Source organism: Mustelus asterias, chromosome 8, assembly GCF_964213995.1.
Source record: "Mustelus asterias chromosome 8, sMusAst1.hap1.1, whole genome shotgun sequence".
Lineage (NCBI taxonomy): Eukaryota > Metazoa > Chordata > Chondrichthyes > Carcharhiniformes > Triakidae > Mustelus > Mustelus asterias.
The window spans coordinates 649,158-664,588 of NC_135808.1; the positions used below are offsets into that span (position 1 = coordinate 649,158).

Here is a 15,431-nt window from a genome sequence, read left to right on the forward strand (position 1 = left end):
CAAATGGCCTCCTTCTGTGCTGTAACTTTTCTATGGCTCTGAGGTTCTATTACTAGTCGTATTAAAAACTAAACGCCAAACAGAATGATTTCAATGCAAGATTTTTATTTGCCTGTTAAACATATGTACTGGGATTATCAGAGGAGATAACCAGGGGAGTAAAATAGCACTTCAGCAGGATCATGTAGAAAACCATGCAAAGCTCACCTAAACAGAAGATAATATCACAAAATCAACTGGGATCCTTCAAAGCCACGTGACCAATTTGTACAATATGCCATATGTGCAAATGGAAACAAAATACTTTTGACACGTCAACACGTATTCAAGTTATTACACTTGGTGGGGACGTGGCGGGGTGGGGGGCGGGTGGATTGTGGCTGGGGTAGGGTGGGGTGGGAGGGGTTTGCGGTAGGGGTCGTGGTAAAAGTAGGTGGGAGAAATGAAAGCTTGCGAAGGAATTTAATCGACCTCCTCAATTGTTGGACCGCTGAAGGAATTTCCTTTCCCAGCTTGGTCGCCAAAGCCAACTGGTACATCCCCTTGATATAGCTTGACGATAATTGGGTTGCAGACGTTTTCCAGCTTCCTCAGTTGCTCCTCAAACTCGTTGTTTCCCGCCTCCTGGTGCGCCTCCAGCCACGAAATGGCCTGGTTGCATGCTTCAATGGCCTTCTGCTTCTCTTCCTTGCTGATCTTGCCTTTCATTTTCTCCTCCTCCACCGAACTCTTCATGTTGAAGGCGTGTGACTCCAGGGAGTTCTTGGCGGCGATCTTCTTGCGCTGCTGGTCATCTTGGCCCTTGTATTTTTCCGCTTCCTGCACCATCCTCTCAATCTCCTCCTTGCTAAGCCTGCCCTTGTCATTAGTGATGGTGATCTTGCTCTCTTTGCCGGTGCTCTTGTCCACAGCCGACACATTAAGGATGCCGTTGGCATCGATGTCAAAGGTCACCTCGATCTGTGGCACTCCGCGTGGCACAGGGGGAATCCCACTCAGGTCAAATTTGCCCAGGAGGTTGTTGTCCTTGGTCATGGCTCTCTCTCCTTCATAGACCTGGATAAGGACACCGGGCTGATTGTCAGAATACGTGGTGAAGATCTGCGTCTGCTTGGTGGGAATGGTGGTGTTACGCTTGATGAGGGCGGTCATCACCCCTCCTGCTGTCTCCAGACCCAACGAGAGCGGAGCCACGTCCAGGAGGAGCAAATCTTGAACATTCTCCGACTTATCCCCCATCAGAACAGCCGCTTGAACGGCCGCTCCATAGGCCACGGCTTCATCAGGATTGATGCTCTTGTTCAGCTCTTTGCCGTTGAAGAAATCTTGCAGCAATTTCTGGATCTTGGGGATGCGGGTGGAGCCCCCGACCAAGACAACATCGTGGATCTGTGATTTGTCCATCTTGGCGTCTCGCAGAGCTTTCTCCACTGGTTCCAGAGTGCCTCTGAACAGGTCAGAATTCAGCTCCTCAAACCGAGCCCTGGTGATGGAGGTGTAGAAATCTATGCTTTCAAACAGAGAGTCAATTTCAATACTGGCCTGGGTGCTGGAGGACAGGGTTCTCTTTGCTCTCTCGCAGGCTGTCCTCAGTCTCCTGACCGCCCTCTTGTTCTGACTGATGTCCTTCTTGTATTTGCGCTTGAACTCCTCAATGAAGTGATTGACCATGCGGTTATCAAAGTCCTCTCCTCCCAAATGGGTGTCACCCGCTGTCGATTTCACTTCAAAGATACCATCGTCAATTGTGAGAATGGAAACGTCGAAGGTGCCACCTCCCAAGTCAAAGATGAGAACATTGTGTTCCCCTCTGCCCTTCTTGTCTAGGCCGTAGGCAATGGCAGCTGCTGTTGGCTCATTGATGACACGGAGGACATTGAGACCAGCGATCACACCGGCATCCTTGGTTGCCTGGCGCTGGGAGTCATTGAAGTAAGCAGGAACCGTGATGACAGCATTGGTGACAGTGTGTCCCAGGTAAGATTCAGCCGTCTCCTTCATCTTGGCCAGCACCATGGAGGAGATTTCCTCAGGATAGAAGCTTTTATCCTCCCCCTTGTACTCGACCTTCACCTTGGGCTTCCCTGCGTCGTTCACCACCTGGAAGGGCCAGTGCTTCATGTCGGATTGGACCACTGGGTCATCGAACTTCCTGCCAATGAGCCTCTTGGCGTCGAAGACGGTGTTCTGGGGGTTCAGAGCCACCTGGTTCATGGCAGCGTCTCCAATTAGCCTCTCGGTGTCATTGAAGGCCACGTAGCTGGGAGTGGTGCGGTTGCCCTGGTCATTGGCGATGATCTCCACCTTGCTCTGTTGGAAGACCCCCACGCAGGAGTAGGTGGTGCCCAGGTCGATGCCAATGGCTGCTGGCATGGTTCTTAACTCCTTGTGTGTGTGAGAGAGAGACACACAAACTCCTTAAGTCTGCGAAGGTGTCGCTGCTTCTGTTGCCGTTGGCCGTCGGCAAGTTGCTTATTTACAGTCTGCCGGCGGGATTCCAGAATCCCGCCGCGCGCGCGGGGACCCACCCGTCCGGGGCGGCCAATCACAGGCTGAGCCTCCCGGACTGTGGAACACTGAGACAGGGCCCGGACCAATCGGCGAGTGCACTACACGGTTGCCATGCCGCCGGCTAATAGCAACATTCGGACGGACAAAGCACGCGCCAATTTTCCGGAGCCGCCGCTGGAACACTTCTCATTTTCCAGCACTTGGTCGGTAGCCTTGTATGCTGCAGCCTTCAAGTACTCATCTGAATGTTTAATAGAATCTCTACAGTGCAGAAGGAGGCCATCCAGGCCATCAAATCTGCACCGACCACAATCCCAGAGCCCCTATCCCCATAACCCTATGCTTTTACCGTAGCTAGTCCTCCCTGACACTAAGGGGCAATTTAGCATGGCCAATCCACCTAATCTGCACATTTTTAGACTGTGGGAGGAAACCAGAGGGAATTCATGCAGACACAGGGAGAACGTGCAGACTCCACACAGACAGTGACCTAAGCCAGGAATTGAACCCGGGTTCCTGGCACTGTGAGTCAGCAGTGCTAACCACTGTGCCACCGTGCCGCCCAAATGTTTCTTGAATGTTGTAAGGTTTCCCGCCTCTACCACTCTTTCATAGAATTTCTACAGTGCAGAAGGAAGCCATTCGGCCCATCGAGTCTGCATCAGCCCTCTGAAGAGCATCCCACCCAACCCCAAACCCCTATCACATCCCTGGAACCCAGTGCATCCACCGTAGATAGGGGAAATTTAGTATGGCCAATTCGCCAAACCTGTATATGTTTGGAGTGTGGGAGGAAACCGGAGCACCCGGAGGAAACCCAATGCAGACATGGAGAGAATGTGCAAAGTTCACACAGAGAGTGATCCAAGGCAGAATTGAACCTGGACTCCTGGTACTGTGAGGCAGCAGTGCTTTAAAGGCAGTGAGTTTCAGATTCCCACCATCCTCTGGGTAAAAAACGTTTTCCTCAAATCCCCTGCTCCTCACAAACCTTATTGAGTTCTTTGAGAAGGTGACCAAAGAGGTGGATCAAGGTAAAGCGGTTGATGTGGTGTCTATGGATTTCAGTAAAGTGTTTGATAAGGTTCCCCACGGTAAACTATTGCAGAAGATACGGAGGCATGGGATCGAAGGTGATTTAGCTGTTTGGATCAGGAATTGGCTAGCTGTAAGAAGACAGAGGGTGGTGGTTGACGGGAAATGTTCATCCTGGAGTTCAGTTACTAGTGGTGTACCGCAAGGATCTGTTTTGGGGCCACTGCTGTTTGTCATTTTTATAAATGACCTGGATGAGGGCGTAGAAGGATGGGTTAGTAAATTTGCAGATGACACTAAAGTCGGTGGAGTTGTGGACAGTGCGGAAGGATGTTGCAGGTTACAGAGGGACATAGATGAGCTGCAGAGCTGGGCTGAGAGGTGGCAAATGGAGTTTAATGCGGAAAAGTGTGAGGTGATTCACTTTGGAAGGAGTAACAGGATTACAGAGTACTGGGCTAATGGTAAGATACTTGGTCGTGTGGATGAGCAGAGAGATCTCGGTGTCTATGTGCATAGATCCCTGAAAGTTGGCACCCAGGTTGATAGGGTTGTTAAGAAGGCATACGGTGTGTTAGCTTTTATTGGTAGAGGGATTGAGTTTCGGAGCCATGAGGTCATGTTGCAGCTGTACAAAACTCTGGTGCGGCCCCACTTGGAGTATTGCGTACAGTTCTGGTCACCACATCATAGGAAGGATGTGGAAGCATTGGAAAGGGTGCAGAGGAGATTTACCAGGATGTTGCCTGGTATGGTGGGAAGGTCTTATGAGGAAAGGCTGAGGGACTTGAGGCTGTTTTCGTTAGAGAAAAGAAGGTTAAGAGGTGACCTCATAGAGGCATATAAGATGACCAGAGGATTAGATAGGGTGGACAGTGAGAGCCTTTTTCCTCGGATGGTGATGGCTCGCACGAGGGGACATAGCTTTAAATTGAGGGGTGATAGATATAGGACAGATGTCAGAGGTAGGTTCTTTACTCAGAGAGTAGTAAGGGCGTGGAATGCCCTGCCTGCAGCAGTAGTGGACTCGCCAACATTAAGGGCATTTAAATGGTTATTGGATAAACATATGGATGATATTGGAATAGTGTAGGTTCGATGGGCTTTAGATTGGTTTCACAGGTCGGCGCAACATTGAGAGCCGAAGGGCCTGTACTGCGCTGTAATGTTCTATGTTCTATTACCATAAATCTATGCATCCTGGTTTTTGACCCTTCTATTAATGGGAAGACTTTTGTTTTGTCCACCCTATCTATACCCCTCATAATTCTGCACATGTCAAACAGATCCCCCCGCCACACACCATCCCCCCACCGCACCCCAAGATTGGGAATGGAGGGATACAAACGATTGGTCTAGTTGGACCAAGGAGCTGCACAGGCTTGGAGGGCCGAAGGGCCTGTTTCCTGTGCTGTACTGTTCTTTGTTCTTTGATTCTGCCTCTAGCTCAGGCATCATCCTGGTGAATCTACTCTGCACAGTCTCGAATGCAATTCCATCCTTCCTACCCTAGTGGTGACCAGACCGGCACACAGTACTCTAGCTGTGGCCTATTAAGCAATTTATGCAGCTCCATCATAACCTCATTACTCTTATATTCTATACCTTGGCTAATAAAGGCAAATGTCCATATGTTTATTTTAAACACCTTATCTATCTATCCTGCTGCCTTCAGGGACCTATGGACATGCACCCCAAGGTCCGTCTCATCCTCTGTACTTCTTACCATTCATTATGTATTCCCTTACCTTGTTAGTCCTCCCAAAGTGTATCATTTTTCATGGTTTAAATTCCATTTGCCGCTGTTCTGCCCATCTGACCAGCCCCATCTATATCATCCTGTAATCTAAGACTTTCCTCCTCGCTATTTACCACACCAGCAATTTTCATGTCATCTGCAAACTTATTGATCATGCCTCCTACATTTACATTCAGATCATTAATGTACATTGCAAACAGAAAGGGACCCAGCACCAATCCCTGAGGTACACCACAGGACGTGAATAAATGTGGCAATTCAAGTCAGTGGAATACTGAAAGGAGAGCTGGAAATCCTGGACATGGATCCTTGCTGAAAACAGCTGAGGAAAGCATTGTTTAGAAGAAGATTCTAAGATGTGTCTTTTTTGAGGGTGGTGTTTGGGAAACACTCGCGTGGAGTCCAGTAAGATAAATGCACATGGGATTCGGGGTAATTTGATAAAGTGAATTCAAAATTGGCCCAGTTACAGGAAACAGAGTGTGATGACAGAAGATTACTTCAGTGACTGGAAGCCACTGTCCAGTGGCATACCACAGGGATCTGTGTTGGGTCCCCTATTATTCATCATTTATATAAATGACATAGATAATTATGTAGTGGGTATGGATAGTAAGTTTACGAGTGGCACAAGATTGGCTGGGCAGTTAAAAGTAAAGTGGAGTGTCTTGGGCGACAAGAAGATGTCGACGGAATTGACAAATGGGCAGATAAGATAATCCTGAAAAGTACACTTTAGAACAAGTAATTTAACAGGGACGTATTTGATGAATGGTAGGACACTAGGAAGTTCTGTGGAACAAAGGGAGTTTGGCGTGTTTGTCCACAGATCTCTGAAGGCGGAAGGGCATGTTAGTAAGGTAGGGAAAAAGGCATTTGGAACACTTGCTTTTATCAATTGAGGCATAGATTAGTAATTGAGGCATAGACACCACACAACCCTGCCACAGCAACCTCTGCAAGACGTGCCGGATCATCGACACAGATGCCATCATCTCACGTGAGAACACCATCCACCAGGTACACGGTACATACTCTTGCAACTCGGCCAACGTTGTCTACCTGATACGCTGCAAGAAAGGATGTCCCGAGGCATGGTACATTGGGGAAACTATGCAGACGCTGCGACAACGGATGAATGAACACCGCTCGACAATCACCAGGCAAGACTGTTCTCTTCCTGTTGGGGAGCACTTCAGCGGTCACGGGCATTCGGCCTCTGATATTCGGGTAAGCGTTCTCCAAGGCGGCCTTCGCGACACACGACAGCGCAGAGTCGCGGAGCAGAAACTGATAGCCAGGTTCCGCACACACAAGGACGGCCTCAACCGGGATATTGGGTTTATGTCACACTATTTCACATAAATATTTCTGCTTTTTTCCTCCTGAGTCTTTATCATGCGATCCTAGAATCAGAATTTATGTCACACTATTTGTAACTCCCACAGTTGCGTGGACCTGCAGAGTTTCACTGGCTGTCTTGTCTGGAGACAATACACATCTTTTTAGCCTGTCTTGATGCTCTCTCCACTCCCATTGTTTTGTTTCTTAAAGACTGGATTAGTTGTAAGTATTCGCATTCCAACCATTATTCATGTAAATTGAGTCTGTGTCTTATAAGTTCTGTTTGTGAACAGAATTCCCACTCACCTGAAGAAGGGGCTCAGAGCCTCGAAAGCTTGTGTGGCTTTTGCTACCAAATAAACCTGTTGGACTTTAACCTGGTGTTGTTAAACTTCTTACATAGATTACAAAAGCAGGGAAGTCATGTTGGAGTTGTATTGAACTTTGATGGGGCCAGCTAGAGTACTGTGTGCAGTTCTGGTTGCCACATTATAGGAAGGATGTGATTGTACTGGAGGGGGTCCAGAGGAGATTCACCAGGATGCTGCCGAGGATGGAACATTTAAGTTATGAAGAGAGGTTGGGTAGGCTTGGGTTGTTATCTTTGATGTGGAGATGCCGGCGTTGGACTGGGGTAAGCACAGTAAGAAGTCTCACAACACCAGGTTAAAGACCAACAGGTTTATTTGGTAGCACAAGCCACAAGCTTTCGGAGCGCTGCCCCTTCATCAGGTGAGTGGGAATCTACAGAACTCCCACTCACCTGATGAAGGGGCAGCGCTCCGAAAGCTTGTGGCTTGTGCCACCAAATGAACCTGTTGGACTTTAACCTGGTGTTGTGAGACTTCTTACTGTTGTTATCTTTGGAGCAGAGAAGACTGAGGGGTTACCAGATTGAGTTGTACAAGATTACGAGGGACATGGACAGAGTGGATAAGGAGCAGCTGTTCCTCTTCGTTGAACGGTCTGTCACAAGGGTACATAGATTCAAGATGAGGGGCAGGAGATTTAGGGGGATGTGAGGAAAAGTGTTTTTACCCAGAGGGTGGTGACGGTCTGGAATGTGCTGCCTGGAGAGGTAATAGAGTCAGGGTGCCTCACATCCTTTAAAGAGCATCTGGGTGAGCACTTGGCATGTCATATCATTCAGGGCTATGGGCCAAGCGCTGGTAGATGGGATTAGCTGGGAGTTCATACGTTTCTAATGTGCTGGTGCAGACTCGATGAGCTAAAGGACCTCTTCTGCATTGTATGATTCTATGAATATTGGATGATTCTATGAACATTAGGTATATTTTGTAAACTGTGTTATCCTTAAAATCTCACAATACCAGGTTAAAGTCCAACAAACTTATTTGGAATCACGAGCTTTCAGAGCGTTGCTCCTTCGTCTGGAGTGCTGCTATTCCACTCACCTGATGATTTTGATTTGATTCATTATTGTCACATGTATTAACATACAATGAAAAGTATTGTCTCTTGCGCACTGTAGAGACAAAGCATACCATTCATAGAGAAGGAAACGAGAGAGTGCAGAATGTAGTGTTACAGTCATAGCTCGGGTGTAGAGAAAGATCAACTTAGTGCGAAGTAGGTCCATTCAAAAGTCTGATCACAGCAGGGAAGAAGCTGTTCTTGAGTCGGTTGGTACGTGACCTCAGACTTTTGTATCTTTTTCCCCGATGGAAAAAGGTGGAAGAGAGAATGTCCAGGGTGCGTGGGGTCCTTAATTATGCTGGCTGCTTTGCCAAGGCAGCGGGAAGTGTAGACAGAGTCAATGGATGGGAGGCTGGTTTGCGTGATGGATTGGGCTACACTCACGACCTTTTGGAGTTCCTTGCGGTCATGGGCAGAGCAGGAGCCATACCAAGCTGTGATACAACCAGAAAGAATGCTTCCTATGGTGCTTCTGTAAAAGTTGGTGAGAATCGTAGCTGACATGCCAAATTTCCTTAGTCCTCTGAGAAAGTAGAGGCGTTGGTGGGCTTTTTTAACTATAGTGCCAGTATGGAGGGACCAGGACACGTTGTTGGTGATCTAGACATCTAAAACCTTGAAGCTGTCGATCCTTTCTACTTCATCCCCATTGACGTAGACAGGGGCATGTTCTCCTTTACGCTTTCTGAAGTCAATGACAACCTCCTTCGTTTTGTTGACATTGACGCCAGTTCACCAGATTCCCTATCTCATTCCTGTACTCTGTCTTGTCATTGTTTGAGATCCGACCCACTATGGTGGTGTTGTCAGCAAACTTGAAAATCGAATTGGAGGGGAATTTGGCCGCACAGTCATTGGCGTATAAGTATAGTAGGGGACCGAGAACACAGCCTTGTGGGGCACCGGTGTTGAGGATGATCGTGGAGGAGGTGTTGTTGCCTATCCTAACTGATTGTGGTCTGTGAGTTAGTAAGTTCAGGATCCAGTCGCAGAGGGAGGTGCGAGGCCCAGGTCACGGAGTTTGGAGATGAGTTTCGTGGGAATAATAGTGTTGAAGGATGAACTAGGAGTCTGACATAGGTGTCCTTGTTATCTAGGTGTTCCAGGGTTGAGTGCAGGGCCAGGGAGATGGCGTCTGCTGTGGACCTGTTGCGGCGATAGGTGAACTGTAGGAAGGAGTAGCGCTCCGAAAGCTCGTGATTCCAAATAAACCTGGTGGACTTTAGCCTGGTATTGTGAGAATTCTTACTGTGCCCATCCTAGTCTAACGCTGGCATCGCCACATCATCCTTAAAATCTGCATACATTTGTGAAGTGGGAGTTAATTATTATAGTCAAAAATTTCATGTTTAATAAATGTTTATTTTCTGTTGTTAAAAGTTCCTGCGACTCTATTCATACACATTTTCTCAAAAAAAGTAAAAGTTACATTCTTTTGAGCCAGTATTCCAATCCAGGAACTTCCCATCCAGTATTAACAACAGGGATTGAAATTCCATGCACATACTTCCTTTTCAGATAACTTTGATTGGACCTTTTTTTTATTCATTCGTGGGACATGGGCGTCGCTGGTTGGCCAGCATTTATTGCCCATCCCTAGTTGCCCGAGGGCAGTTGAGAGTCAAGCACATTGCTGTGGCTCTGGAGTCACATGTGGGCCAGACCGGGTAAGGATGGCAGATTTCCTTCCCTAAAGGACATTAGTGACCAGATGGGTATTTCTGGTAATCAACAATAGTCATCGGTAGATTCTTAATTCCAGATCTTTGTTTCTCATTAAGTTCAAATTCCACTATCTGCCGTAGTGGGATTCGAACCTGGGTCCCAGAACATTAGCGGAATTTCTGGATTAATAGTCTGGCGATAATACCACTGGGCCATCGCCTCCCCTAACCTGTCTCCCATCACAATTTCAGGCAGTGCATTCCAAACCCTAACCACTCACTGTGAAAAAGTGTTCCCTCGTATCTCTATTACGCCTTTTACCAATTCCTTTAAATCTGTGCTCCCTCGTTCTCGATCCTTTTATAAGTGGGAACTGTTTCTCCCTCCCTACTCTGTCCAGACCCCTCACGATTTTGAGCATCTCTATCAAATCTCATAGAAACCCATAGAAACATAGAAACCCTACAGTGCAGAAGGAGGCCATTCGGCCCATCGAGTCTGCACCGACCACAATCCCACCCAGGCCCTACCCCCACATATTTTACCCGCTAATCCCTCTAACCTATGCATCCCAGAACTCTAAGGGACAATTTTTTAACCTGGCCAATCAACCTAACCCGCACATCTTTGGACTGTGGGAGGAAACCGGAGCACCCGGAGGAAACCCACGCAGACACGAGGAGAATGTGCAAACTCCACACAGACAGTGACCCGAGCCGGGAATCGAACCCGGGACCCTGGAGCTGTGAAGCAGCAGTGCTAACCACTGTGCTACCGTGCCGCCCTCTCAGCCTTCTCTTCTCCAAGGAAAAGAGTCCCAACTTCTCCAATCTACCTTCATAATTGAAGTTCCTCATCCCATAGAATCCCTATAGTGAAGGTGGCCATTCTGCCCATCGAGTCTGCATCCTACCCAGGCCCACCTCCCCCAATCTGCTGAAGCCCGTGTATTTACCATAGTCAATCTACCCAACCTACACATCTTTTGACACAAATGGGCACTTTAGCATGGCCAACCCACCTATGGAGTGTGAGAGGAAACCGGAGGAAATCCATGCAGACACAGGGAATTCGTAGAATCATAGAAAAGTTATAGCATAGAATGTAGCTATTTGACCCATCTTGTCCATGTCAGCCCAAGGACACCCACGTGCCCTTTCTAATCCCACCTTCCTGCATCCAGCCCATAGCCCTGTAGCTTTCAGCACTTAATGTGCAGATCCAGGTACTTTATAAAGGGGTTTAGGGTCTCTGCCTCCACCACCAACTCAGGCAGCAAATCCTACACACCCAGCACACTCTGCGTAAAAAAAGTTATTCCTCATGTTCCCTCTACACCTACTGCCGCTCATCTTGAATCTATGCCCCCGGTTCTAGAATTCTCCACTGAGGGAAACAGTTTCATCCTGTCGACTGTCTCTCTCCCACTCAGAATTTTGTACACTTCTATCAAGTCACCCCTCAGCCTTCCTCATCCCAAGGAAAATAACCCCAACCAATCCAATCTCTCCTCATAGCTACACATTTCTAGTCCTGGCAACATTCTTGTAAACCTTCTCGGAATTCTCTCCAGAGCAATTACTGTAATATATAGTGACCAGAACTGCGCACAATACTCCAGTTGTGGACTCACCAGTGTTTTATACAATTCCAACATTATATCCTTTTATATCTCTGCCAATGAATGAGAGCGTTCTTTATGTCTTCTTTACAATTTTGTCTACTTGAACTGCTGCCAATATGTCTTTTCTTCGGAACTGCTATCAGGATCTTCTTTGCTTCTGTCAAAGCTCCCTTCAATCTCCTTTGCCTCCAGGATAACAAGCTCAGATTCTCCACCCTCACCTTGTATTAAATGCCCTCATCCCTGGAACCATTCTGCTAAATCCACTCTATACTCTCACATCCTTCCTATAAAAAAAGTGTGGTGACCAGAACTGGATGTGACAATCTGGTTGGAGCTTAAACAAAGCCTCAAGTCAGTATAACTGTTCTACTTTTGTGCTCAAAGCTCTATGAAACCCAGGATCCCATATGGTTTGATAATTACTGATTCAATATGACGTGGAGATGCCAGCGTTCCACTGGGGTGGGCACAGTCTTAACAGATTTATTTGGAATCATGAGCTTTTGGAGCACTGCTCCTTCGTACTTCACCTGATGGAGTAGCACTCTGAAAGCTCGTGATTCCAAATAAAGCTGTTGGACTTTAACCTGGTGTTGTGAGATTTCTTACTGATTCAATATATACAGCTGTCGTCAAAGATTTGTGCACCCGAAACCTCCTGTCCCTAACTGCGTCATCTTCACTTTGCTTAACCATGCTAAATTGCCCCTTAGTCGTCACAAAGATGTACAGGTTAGCCATGGTGGATGTGTGGGGTTACGGGGATAGGGCAGGGGAGTGGTGGGCTTGGGTAAGATGCTCTTTTGGCGAGTCAGTGCAAACCTAATGGGTCAAATGGTCCTCCTTCTGCACTGTAGGGATTCTAGGTTTTCCAATTCAGGATCACACGGAGCCGGAGCCCATCCTGACAGACACTGGGCATGAGGATGGGATGCCAACCATAAGAGGACATACATTCACACTGACAAACCAAAGGACCCAACCTGCATATCTTTGGACTGTTGGAGGAAACATGAGCACCCAAAGCAAACCTACATAGATACAGAGTAACATGCAAACGACACACACACAGTCACCAAAGACCAGAATTGAACCTGGGTCTGTGAAGCTGTGAGGCAGCAGTCCTAACCACTGTGCCATGCTGCTGTTCCGTGACTCTCAAGTGCCTCCCTGAAATGGCCCAGTGACCCACTCACTTCAATAACAATAAATGCTGGCCCATCGAGCGATGCCCCCCACCCATCAATAAAGATGCAAATCAATGATTATAAAGTGCATTCCCTGGGAAGAATTTAACCGGTTTAACACATTGGTTAACTTGCCTAGTTAAGCAGGGTTGACTGTCAATTGCTGAGATGTTGCTGCAACTAAGCTCCAATGTAACAGTAAGGAACAAAAGAAAAATGACTTCAACAAGTTCATGGAAAAACATTCAAGTTTTACATTTATTTTCAAATAATTATACCATTCAACTAGGAACATTAATTTAGAAAAAAGGTCGCAGTTAAAAATATATTCAGCAATTCAAAACGTTCAGTAAGAGAAAATCTGCATGATATAAATATACAAAATATTTGCTTTCTTTAACCAACTTACAGAACAAAGTCACATCAAGAGGTCAAAGTAAAAGAAACTCACTTGTACAACTTTCAAAAAATTTACAACCTATTACGAAAAATGAAGTTCAATACAGGCATCAAACAAAGTTCCTTCCAGTCTTTTAATCCACCTCCTCCACAGTTGGTCCTGTGGAATTGACATTCCCAGCCTGGGCTCGGCAAGATCCCCCAGCTGCTGCTGCTCCTCCTTGGTACAGGTTGGCAATGACGGGACGGCAGAGATTTTCCAGCTCTTTCAGCTGGTACTCAAACTCCTCCTTCTCTGCCGTCTGATTGCTCTCCAGCCACTGGATGGCCTGGTTACACTGCTCAATGATTTTCTTCTTCTCTGCCTCACTGATCTTATTTCTCACGCTCTCATCCTCCACCGCGCTCTTCATGTTGAAGGCATAGGACTCCAGGGAGTTCTTGGCTGCGATCCTCTGCCGCTGGACTTCATCCTGGCTTTTGTACTTTTCTGCATCCAGCACCATCCTCTCAATCTCCTCCTTGCTCAGCCTGCCCTTGTCATTGCTGATGGTGATCTGGTTTGTTTTGCCTGTGCTCTTGTCAACTGCAGAGACATTGAGGATGCCGTTGGCGTCAATATCGAAGGTGACCTCGATCTGTGGCACCCCACGGGGGGCAGGAGGGATGCCACTCAACTCAAACCTGCCCAGGAGGTTGTTGTCCTTGGTCATGGCTCTCTCTCCTTCGTACACCTGGATGAGGACACCGGGCTGGTTATCAGAGTAGGTGCTGAAGACCTGGCTCTGCTTGGTGGGAATGGTGGTGTTACGCTTGATGAGGGCGGTCATCACCCCTCCTGCTGTCTCCAGACCCAGAGACAGGGCAGCCACGTCCAGGAGGAGCAAATCCTGAACATTCTCCGACTTATCCCCCATCAGAACAGCCGCTTGAACGGCCGCTCCAAAGGCCACGGCTTCATCAGGATTGATGCTCTTGTTCAGCTCTTTGCCGTTGAAGTAATCTTGCAGCAGTTTCTGGATCTTGGGGATGCGGGTGGAGCCCCCGACCAAGACAACATCTTGGATCTGTGATTTGTCCATCTTGGCGTCTCGCAGAGCTTTCTCCACTGGTTCCAGAGTGCCTCTGAACAGGTCAGAATTCAGCTCCTCAAACCGAGCCCTGGTGATGGAGGTGTAGAAATCTATGCCTTCAAACAGAGAGTCAATCTCAATACTGGCCTGGGTGCTGGAGGACAGGGTTCTCTTTGCTCTCTCGCAGGCTGTCCTCAGTCTCCTGACCGCCCTCTTGTTCTGACTGATGTCCTTCTTGTATTTGCGCTTGAACTCCTCAATGAAGTGATTGACCATACGGTTATCAAAGTCCTCTCCTCCCAAGTGGGTGTCACCCGCTGTCGATTTCACTTCAAAGATACCATCGTCAATGGAGAGAACAGAAACGTCGAAGGTGCCACCTCCCAAGTCAAAGATGAGAACATTGTGTTCCCCTCTGCCCTTCTTGTCTAGGCCGTAGGCAATGGCAGCTGCTGTTGGCTCATTGATGACACGGAGGACATTGAGACCAGCGATCACACCGGCATCCTTGGTTGCCTGGCGCTGGGAGTCATTGAAGTAAGCAGGAACCGTGATGACAGCATTGGTGACAGTGTGTCCCAGGTAAGATTCAGCCGTCTCCTTCATCTTGGCCAGCACCATGGAGGAGATTTCCTCGGGGGAAAAGATTTTATCCTCCCCCTTGTACTCGACCTTCACCTTGGGCTTCCCTGCATCATTCACCACCTGGAAAGGCCAGTGTTTCATGTCGGATTGGACCACCGCATCATCAAACCTCCTCCCGATGAGCCTCTTGGCATCAAAGATGGTGTTGGGCGGGTTCAGAGCCACCTGGTTCTTGGCAGCATCTCCAGTGAGCCTCTCGGTGTCGTTGAAGGCCACATAGCTGGGAGTGGTGCGGTTGCCCTGGTCATTGGCGATGATCTCCACCTTGCCATGCTGGAAGACCCCCACACAGGAGTAGGTGGTGCCCAGGTCGATGCCAATGGCTGTTCCTTTGGCTGCAGGCATGTTGATTGTGGGTCAAAGTGGATGAGATGGAGTCTTTGTCGCTGCTGCTGTGCAGTGTTGCTGTGGCAGTGATCCAGTCACTCGGCGCTGTCTCTTCTCCCAGGCGATTGTGAGCCTCTGAGTTGCCGCCCCTTTATATAGTGTGAGAGCGGCCGAGTGGGCGGCGCCCGGCGGCTGATTGACGGCGGCGCGGACCAATGGGAGCGCGGGGCGGTGAGGTCACCGCCGAATGTTGTGGAAGGTTCGGAGGCGGCGGCCAATCAGAGCGCGGCGCGCGGGCTGGAGGGCGGCGGTTGGAGAGAGTTCTGGAAGGAGCGAGTCCGGGACAGAAAGTTCTGGAAAGAGGGAGAAAGTTCCCGCTCCCTCCCTGTCCCGGGAGGCGGCCACAGCAATGGACTGTGATC

General features: G+C 48.3%; 2 protein-coding genes across 2 annotated transcripts; both read right to left on the bottom strand.

Annotated features, from left to right (window-relative positions):
* Window positions 1–462: 462 nt before the first annotated feature.
* On the bottom strand, window positions 463–2,361 carry LOC144496723 (heat shock 70 kDa protein 1A-like). The gene has a single exon (XM_078217224.1). The coding sequence runs from the start codon at window positions 2,212–2,214 to the stop codon at window positions 463–465; it is 1,752 nt and encodes a 583-aa protein (XP_078073350.1). The 5' UTR covers window positions 2,215–2,361.
* Window positions 2,362–12,803: 10,442 nt separating this feature from the next.
* LOC144496724 (heat shock 70 kDa protein 1A-like) lies at window positions 12,804–15,124 on the bottom strand. Its single transcript, XM_078217226.1, has one exon. It carries the CDS (start codon window positions 15,025–15,027, stop codon window positions 13,099–13,101), a length of 1,929 nt encoding a protein of 642 aa, XP_078073352.1. The 5' UTR covers window positions 15,028–15,124; the 3' UTR covers window positions 12,804–13,098.
* Window positions 15,125–15,431: the final 307 nt, after the last annotated feature.